We start from the raw sequence: 9,759 nt of genomic DNA, 5'->3' as shown, positions 1-9,759 counted from the left end.
CAGTGACAATATTGGGGAGATTTGCCCTCACTTCCTGTCACCATACAAGAAACGGGGTGTGGTCATCACCAGGACAGAAAGGAACCTACTGCTAAAAAAAAAAAACATTGTCAGAGGGTCTAACCCAGGGATGGCCAAACTCCGGCCCTCCAGCTGAGGGTGAAACTACAAATCCCATGAAGCATCTCTCTCCGGGAGTCATGTCTGTGGCTGTGAGAATCTTGCAAAGCCTCATGGGATTCGTAGTTCCACCGCAGCTGGAGGGCTGCAGTTTGGCTATCCCTGGTCTAACCCATCACCACTCTATTAAAATGTGTTCCTCTGCTTGTGTCCTTGATAATTTCCATGACTTCCTGTCCTGACAGGAAGGAGAAACCAAAAGAACCCAACAGTAGCTCTAATCCTCCTCCACTCTATCCAAAAAAAAAAAAAAAAGGTTTTGGCTGGAGTGGAGTATTAATCTGGCTCATATACATAAAACTTGGCCAAGCGGCTGCCTGTGAAAACTGTTGGACACGACACGGAAATAGGGAACATCAAGGTGCCATGTACAGATTTCACTCCTATGGACAGGCAGCACACTCCGGTATCGTCAGCTGTGATGACCCCCATCCTACATTACTCACTATACAGTTATGTACTTCCCGTTATCCAAACACGAGCAGGAATCTTCGGGGAAGGTCTCTGGAATCTTCGGGGAAGGTCTCTGGACAGGAGTCAGAACCGCGATTTGTTTGCTGAACATTTCTTGAAAAATTTGTAGAGGCAGGGGTCACAACGGGCTGCAACATTCCAGCAACAAACCATCTCTGTATGTAGCCGTATTGGTGCGTTATGGCAACGCCACAAGGGGACATCTGTCTGGGATACTTTAGATTTGCACAATGGTTACATATTCAGCACAAACTTTCGGAGGTCCAACTCCTTCTAAAGCCCCAGCAGAACTGATACACCGTATTCAGAGATTGTGGTCCTGCAGATTTCTTTGTGTATCAATACTGCTGGGACCCGAGAAGAAGGGGGGTAGACCCCCGGAGAACTTCTCCTGAACATTTAACCTCCAATGCAAATCAGGGAAGCGTCACGGACAATACTCTACGTCGTTATAACTCTACGAGGATTCACTTCCTCCTCCGATGACACCGAGCGGTCAATGACCCCCTACAATGGTTGCTGCTGAGAAAACTAGAGGACATTTCTTCCACGGGGTTAAACCTTAAAAATAAGAGTCTGGAGATATGCCTGATGTGAAATCCCCCCGGAGTGCGATACTACAGAGATCTTCCTGGTATTTACAGAGGAGGAACCCTCTGCAGCCGTCCAACTCCAAACTCACTTATCTTACACAAACACTTAAGCAGATGTAGAAATACGGGGGACGCGCCCGGAGACCGCAACATTTTTGTTTTAATCAGAAACATTTTCCCGTCACCAATCTGCCCGTATGAGAAGTCAGGAGAAGTCATTCTCTGACTCTGAGGCTCCAGCCGTGACAGGACCTACAATGAGAGGATCCTCAAGGACCAGCCGTGACAGGACCCTCAAGGTCCAGCCGTGACAGGACCTACAATGAGAGGATCCTCAAGGACCAGCCGTGACAGGACCCTCAAGGTCCAGCCGTGACAGGACCTACAATGAGAGGATCCTCAAGGACCAGCCGTGACAGGACCCTCAAGGTCCAGCCGTGACAGGACCTACAATGAGAGGACCCTCAAGGACCAGCCATGACCCTCAAGGACCAGCCGTGACAGGACCCTCAAGGTCCAGCCGTGACAGGACCTACAATGAGAGGACCCTCAAGGACCAGCCATGACCCTCAAGGACCAGCCGTGACAGGACCCTCAAGGTCCAGCCGTGACAGGACCTACAATGAGAGGACCCTCAAGGACCAGCCATGACCCTCAAGGACCAGCCGTGACAGGACTCACCATGACATGACCCTCAAGGACCAGCCATGAGAGGGCCTACAATGAGAGGACCCTCAAGGACACGCCGTGACAGGACCTGCCATGAGAGGCCCTACAATGAGAAGACCTGCCATGGATTGACCACTAGTGGCAATGTACACACAACTGGTGAACAACATCACATCCAGTGGTCACCAATCACATTCTTCCCCGTGATGGTGATATTTCTGCAATGACCGCAGCCAGCTCTGCTAGTAACAAAACTCTGTGACCACAACGAACAAACCCCCAATTTTAGAACTGGCGCAGAGACATTATCGGTTCATTAGAAGACAACTGCACTTCCTACTGTATGTGGAGACAGATGGAGGATTTACAAGCGGCCGGCCATCTGGCCCCCTATCCAGTGCACGCGGACTATTCTGAAGCCGAGTATGTTATATATAGTAGCACGGAAGACGCATTAAAGCAGAACTCAGGAGCCGGCTAGTCCGATGTGGGGACCAAAAGACACATAAAATCGGGCCCCCTGTGTAAATGTTATCACATTAAAAAGACACGGATATGGTTTCCTAGTTATATATACACATTGTGCTCTCCATTCTCCTCCTTAGCTCAGTCCCATAACCATTCGTATTCTCTCCCCATGTGGCTTATCCTGCAGCTGTTTTACTCTCAGCAGTAGGGTCTGACTGAACTGCCTGTGTACACTTTCCCCTAGAGGGAGAACCTTCTAATTTGAACCTGAAATAATCTTGCAAATATGAACAAGTAACCGGCAGAGTCATCATTTTTACTACCCAAAATGTTCTCATTTCAATCTCTTTACCACCGACATGCGGTCACGTGCTGAATAGAAGGGCACAGGCCATCCCCAGGCTGTCAGGCCGTGCTGAGACGTTTAGTCCTCCAGCAGGCACTCTCTACTGCTGGCCTATAGAAGCTCTCTGCTTGCAGTCATCGGCGGCCTTGCACGTCTCAAGATTTTTGGCACACCGTCCCCTCTGCACCAGAGCAGATTACCAGAATAAGAGAAGTGACTTGTCCCTGACGCAAGGCCTGGTCTGTGACTCAGGATCGGGAGGCCCCCGGCCTCGTCCATCCTGACATGACATTCCCCCCCCCCCTCTGCAGGAATCACAGGGAGATTCACCACATCATGCACAGCACAAGCACACTCCAATAATGACATCAGACATGACAACATCCGCAGGTTACCCGGGATCCTCTGTCATTGAGGATGCTGCGGAGGGGGAGGGGTGACTGGTACCCCGGTATGGTGTGTTTACAAACAATTCAGGGGGAGCAGGAAGAAGGGGGTCCGGAAGAGACAGGATGGAAGATGGGGCTGGATTTTAGGAAGGGGAATAAGCAGAGATGCTGCATGTGAGATAACCGAGGCTGCAGGTCTATACGGATGAGAATACACAGGGCCACACCATGCAGAGCCCGGGGGGAGTGGCACAGGGGAGCCGCAGGATCCAGAGCAGTGGGCATGCAGACTCTGGAGCAATGGGCACACAGGGGCAGGTGAAGAAGTAGTGGGCACAGCAGGTATAGAAAGGTTAGTAGGGGGCACAGGAATGGGACACACCGGGCATAGAAGGGTAAGTGGGGGGAACACAGGGTAATAGTGGGCACACAGGGTGTAGAAGGGTTAGTAGGGGGGCATAGAGTAATATTGGGCACCAGCAGGTGTAGAAGGGTTAGTAGGGGGCAAATGGGATGTAGAAGGGTTAGTAATGGGCACACGTGGTAATATTGGGCACCAGCAGTTGCAGAAGGATTAGTAGGGGGGTAATAGTGGGCACAGAAGGGGTAGTAGGTGGCTAAGTGGGTGTAGAAGGGTCAGTAATGGGCACACAGGGTAATAGTGGGCACCAGCAGGGCAGACTTACTTCCTCCGGTACTCGTCCCTCTCTCTCTTGACTTTGGCCAGCACGTTGTAGAGGGCTCGGAGCTCCGGGGTGATGGTGTCTATCTGCACCCCGACCCCATCCGGATGATTCCAGGATACCCCGGGCCCCTGCACGGTCTCCAGTCCGCCCCCCGTGCGCCGTACATGGGTATAGCTCCAGATGGTACCAGGCAGGCGGCTGTAGGGGGTGAGGTTGGCATTGGCTTTGGGGGGTTCGGAGTCAGTCTGTACGGCTTGGTCCCGGTGGTAGATCTTGTACCTCAGGCGGCGGTCCTGCTGGTACTGGCTGTGCTGCTCTTGCAGCTGCTTCTCCAGCAGCCGGTTCCGCCGCTCCAGTTCGTGCACTTTGGCCAGGAAGCAGCGGAACCGAACATTCAGAGTCTTCAACACGTGGATGTTGGAGCCCAAATCATTGCGGAGGGCCATCGTGACGCCGCTGCCCGGGGGGGGTCCGGTACCCGGGGGAGAGTCCAACTCCCGCATCATGTCCCCGAAGAGGACGGAATTCATCATCCTGCCGCTCATCTTCTGTCGGCTCTATGCGGCATAAGGCACATCCATGGCTACCACCGGCCGACGCAGATCACAGCTATGTACAGTACCACGCCCACCCCATGCCGACCACGCCCTATAGCGCACCACCACCCCGCCCATCCCCGGGTGACATCAGCTGCTGGGCATCACCGGAGAGGAGGAGCGAGCCAGGGGGGTGTCCCACGGTGCCCTGTGCGCGTTCTAGCATCGGTCCCCCTATATACAATGTCACATCTGAACTCTATATGGATCATATACATTGTAACAATTATCACATGGACTCATATCATCGCTCCCCCTGTATACATTGTGACAACACTCAGTGCTAGGCATTCATTGTATACATTGTAACACTGATCCTGGACATGGACTGTCACATCACCTGTCCCCCTGTATACAATGTGTCACATCATCGGTACCCCCTATGTACACACTATCACCCATGTCCCCCTGTATACATTGCGACATCAATCCAAGGCATGGACTGTCACATCATCGCTCCCCCTATATACACACATTGTCACATATGTCTCCCACCCTGTATACATACAATGTAACCTCTGTCCCCTATATATACACACACGCTCACATCATCAGTCCCCTGTATACAATGTGTCACATCTGAACTCTACATGGATTATATACATTGTAACACTGATCACATGGACTCATATCATCGCTCCCCCTGTATACATTGTGACAACACTCAGTGCTAGGCATTCATTGTATACATTGTAACACTGATCCTGGACATGGACTGTCACATCATCGCTCCCCCTGTATACATTGTGACAATGATCACATGGACTGTCACATCATCGCTCCCCCTCTATACATTGTGACAACACACACACACCCAGTGCTGGGCATTCATTGTATACATTGTAATACCGATCTTCTATAGAAATTGTATCATCTGTCCTCTAAAAGTATACACAATGTATGCAATCCATGCCCAGTGTAGATGTAATAGGTATACAGTCCATGTATATGGCAGGTGTGGGGCATATACACTATATATATATATATAAAAAGTATACATTTGATGCATATATAAATCATACAATCTGTCCTCAGCCTGGACAGTATATATAGTATATAGGGGACAGATGATGTGAGCACGCGCGTATATACATTTAATATATTCAGTATGTGCACTTTGTTTCTGAGAGCTAGAGCTATCTATCTAATATCTATCTCTCTACTCTATATCCTGCCATAGAAGGTGCCATCTGAGGGGTCATTGGCAGCACTTCAAGGTTCTCGCAGATCACAAATCATCAATAATCTCCTTCTGACTCCAGAATATCACTCGGCATACAAGTGACACAGATCAGGAAGGAGCCGCGCTCTGTAGCCGTGCCATGTTCCGGGTGGAGTGCCACCCAATCACTGAGCTTCCCCCACCCTTCGCTCTAGGATGGTATTCAGTGCCCGCTGAGGAACCAATTAATCATCCAACTTCCTTCATTTGTAATAAACATTTCCTCATCACTTATCATCAAGGCCGCGCCAAGGGAAGCCCACAAGGCCGCGCCAAGGGAAGCCCACAAGGCCGCGCCAAGGGAAGCCCACAAGGCCGCGCCAAGGGTAGCCCACAAGGCCGCTCCAAGGGAAGCCCACAAGGCCGCTCCAAGGGAAGCCCACAAGGCCGCGCCAAGGGTAGCCCACAAGGCCGCGCCAAGGGTAGCCCACAAGGCCGCGCCAAGGGAAGCCCACAAGGCCGCACAAAGGGAAACTGCAGCAAGAGATTCTGCAAGTTCACAACTGACGCCTGTCTGTAGGTGTGACAGGGCTGGTTCAATCCACTGGAGATACTTCCCATCACTTCCTGTTTTGGTGACCCCCCACAGGATGGTTGAACAATCTACTCAACAGAACTCCCAGTTGAAGAGATCAACCTTACTTCTTGAGATCACCGAAGTGAATGGGAATCCGTCCAGTGGGGTCACACACACACCAATACAGCCCCAAAATCGGCTCCAACCTTCTACCATAGGAAAAAAAATTCTAGAGAAAAAAGTATTGGCTGGATTCGGCCTGAACAATAAGAACCCATTACCCTAAAATACCCCAAATGTGGAAGACGTGTCACTTAGGCCTGCAACCGATTAATCGATAATAGTTGTCAACTATTCTCATTATAGATTAGTTGGTTCCCTTAGCTTTCTGCTCCATGCTGGGAGGAGGACACAGCAAGCAGTGGGTGGGTGAAATAGCCAGTTGGTTCGGGTCCGGGGCTCAGAGTTGGTTTGGGGCTCAGAGTTGGTTCGGGGGTCCGGGGCTCAGAGTTGGTTCAGCTCATCAGATTTCCGAGCACAAGCAGAAAAAGAAAAGAACTTTCCTGTCGCTGGTTGGTAAAGCCCAATTCGTGAGGAACATGGACTCTGGCGGTGGGCTGAATACAAAAAAAAAAAAAAAAAACCTTGCAAGAGGAAATAAAACTTTATATAATATTTTAACATCCACCCGAGGCACCTACATGGGGTGATGTCATCCACATCTCTGAGCGTTGGGTTGGGTTGGGCTCCTCAGCACTCCCAGAGATTTTGTCAGTCGGAGGATGAGGTCACCTCTGAAGTGAAAGGTCCACTTTAAAGGAAGATGATATGAACGGCACTTCAAGCCGACCTGATAAAGAGCAAACTATCATCAAGTGCTGGAAGCTGATTGGCCGACAGCGACACTCAACATTACCAGGACAAAAAGAGGACCTGTCACCACGAACACATTCCCGACACGTCACCATGTACAGCAACACGATGATTGTTCAGAAAACGTCCACCTTTACCTTCGTCCTTGATCTGCAGTCAGTGACTTTGCCTAGGCTGAGATGATGTCATCAGTCTGCTGCAGGCCAGGAGGAAGCATTTCCTCAGTCTCCTCTCCCCCAGTGATCAGACTGCTGCAGGCAGGAGGAAGCATTTCCTCAGTCTCCTCTCCCCCAGTGATCAGTCTGCTGTAGGAAGCATTTCCTCAGTCTCCCCTCCCCCAGTGATCAGTCTGCTGCAGGCAGGAGGAAGCATATCCTCAGTCTCCCCTCCCCCAGTGATCAGTCTGCTGCAGGCAGGAGGAAGCATATCCTCAGTCTCCCCTCCCCCCGTGATCAGTCTGTACATTGTAACAAGGCTGATCTGCCAAGAACTGCACAGGCACCAGGATTTCCATGACTGTGTCATCTATGGCATCTCAGTCCAGGGAGCAGAGGGTGACCCCAGAATGATGCCTGAACAAAGATGGCGCCGTCCTTCTGGGGATAGAAGCAGATGAAATCACATCCACGAGAGGTAACAAATCCCTGTAGGTATTACACTGACGCAATACTCAGCCTGTGGACTGAACATGAAATATATACTGTATGTGCTGCATTGAATTTCTCCGCTCACTTAATATTTCAGCAGGCCGGTTGTAACCGGACGCCGAGCGGCTCGCTCACACGCCGCCATTAGTTATTAAATTATTACTCAAATTTTAAGCGGCTCTTCAAAAAAAAGAATTGGGAGCCATTTTGGGGGCGTTTCTGGAGATCAGGACACTTGTGAGGTGACAACGTATCAGAGGCGGTTATTACGCGGCAATCAATCTGTCTGCAGGTAATAAAACATTCTCCCAGCCGCCGCGTTACTCAGCGCCGCTCACTCATCACCGTCTCCCTCTCTCTACAACTTTACTTCTGTCAGAAAACAAAACAACTCATTTAAATAAAAATTCCTCGACATCCACACAGGATAAAAATCCACCTTGTGCGCATCAAACGCCTTTCCAAACCCGGATATCGTCCCTGTTCATAGGTGATCTACCCCCTGCTCTGATGAGGTTTGCAGTGGGGGGCTGCGGGCAGCCGGGGCAGGAAGTAGAGGCTGCAGGTGGCCCGGGGCAGGAAGTAGAGGCTGAGGGTGGCCCGGGGCAGGAAGTAGAGGCTGAGGGTGGCCCGGGGCAGGAAGTAGATTAACTTTTTTGTTTTGCAACATTGTTTCCATCTACCAAAAAGTCAATCATCAGCCCCGGTCTTTGGGAATGTTACATACAGGAGGTCTGTGACTGATGTATCAGACCAGACAGGACTCTTCAGGATATACTGGAGCTTATTATATCTGCAAGTGAGAGCGGGAGTCGGCTGAGTTATGTTCATCCCACCAGAAGAGACAGCCCCCAGAAGGGACAGCCCACCAAGAACATCCCACCAGAAGAGAATGACATGAAGAACATTCTCCCCTGGAGCAATGATGGAATGTGCGGCCGGGTCGCCGGATGAATAGATTGGAGATTGTTTTTATGAATTGATCTCTCTGAAGAAATCACCGTCATCATCCCCACACAACTTCCATCATCAGATCCACCAACCACTCTCCTGTGTGCCGCTGATGGCTGCAGGTCCTTCCAGCAGGTGATCGGCATCCATCAGATCTGGTCGGGTGGAGGCGCCGGGCGCACCAACATTCTCCTCATTAATATTCGTAGATCATGTAAAGATTTTATCTGCCAGAAATAGACAACCGAGACGGAACGCCCCAAAACAGGTCAATTAACGCCGGATAATGATGAACTTCAATCCAAGGAGGAACCCGGAATCTGCGCCAGAGGGGAGAAGAGAAAGAAATCCCAAACACAATATCAATTCGTATTCCAAGTGTGAGCTACTAAGCCCATCATGCCTATGGGTGTCATGTCTGTGGCGGTCAGTCTTGCAATGCCTCATGGGACTTGTAGTTCCACCACAGGTGGAGTGCCGAGGTTGCCCGCCCCTGCTCTGTGGTGAAGGGGATGGCTGGCCATTGGATGCTCGGAGATTTATATATATCAGATGAGAGATACGAAGGAGATACACTATATTACCACAAGTATTGGGACGCCTTTACACGTACATGAACTCTAACGGCATCCCAGTCTTAGTCCGTAGGGTTCAGTATTGAGTTGGCTCCGCCCTTTGCCGCTATAACAGCTCCGCCTCTTCTGGAAAGGCGTCCACAAGGTTTAGGAGTGGGTCTATGGGAATGTTGGACCATTTGTGAGGTCAGGTACTGATGTTGGGGGAGGGGCTCGCAGTCTCCGCTCCAATTCTTCCCAAAGGTGTTCTATGGGGTTGAGGTCAGGACTCTGTGCGGCCAGTCAAGTTCCTCCCCCATCCATGTCTTTATGGACCTTGTTTTGTGCACTGGTGCGCAGTCATGTTGGAACAGGATTATGATCCAACGCGGAATAAATTTGCCATCATTGGACCAATCATGAAAAGTTTGAAGTCTGCGCAGTGATCCTCCATCTTGGATCCAGCGTATCCGGTACACGCACCGACCTCAATGAGTAAACAGATGACACACGTGGCGATCTCCGTGCCGTGAAAAGTGCTCCATTGTCATCGGCGGGGTCACCGAGTCGCTGTGCGTTAGTCACGTATTGGAC

At 50.7% G+C, this 9,759-nt stretch overlaps 1 protein-coding gene across 1 annotated transcript in view; it reads right to left on the bottom strand.

Annotated features, from left to right (window-relative positions):
* The window catches only part of IFFO2 (intermediate filament family orphan 2), an 86,489-nt gene that overhangs the window by 70,816 nt on the left and 5,914 nt on the right, over positions 1 to 9,759 (bottom strand). Inside the window, exon 2 of the mRNA XM_018558171.1 lies at positions 3,806 to 4,362. Within this exon, the coding sequence (XP_018413673.1) occupies positions 3,806 to 4,350 (545 nt within the window). The 5' untranslated portion in view covers positions 4,351 to 4,362. The remainder of the gene's footprint in view (positions 1 to 3,805; positions 4,363 to 9,759) is intronic.

The sequence above is a fragment of the Nanorana parkeri genome, unplaced genomic scaffold, assembly GCF_000935625.1.
Source record: "Nanorana parkeri isolate BGI_ZX_2015 unplaced genomic scaffold, ASM93562v1 scaffold323, whole genome shotgun sequence".
NCBI lineage: Eukaryota > Metazoa > Chordata > Amphibia > Anura > Dicroglossidae > Nanorana > Nanorana parkeri.
The sequence above is the reverse complement of the archived record's forward strand: the minus strand, read 5'-3'. Positions and strand labels throughout refer to the sequence as shown.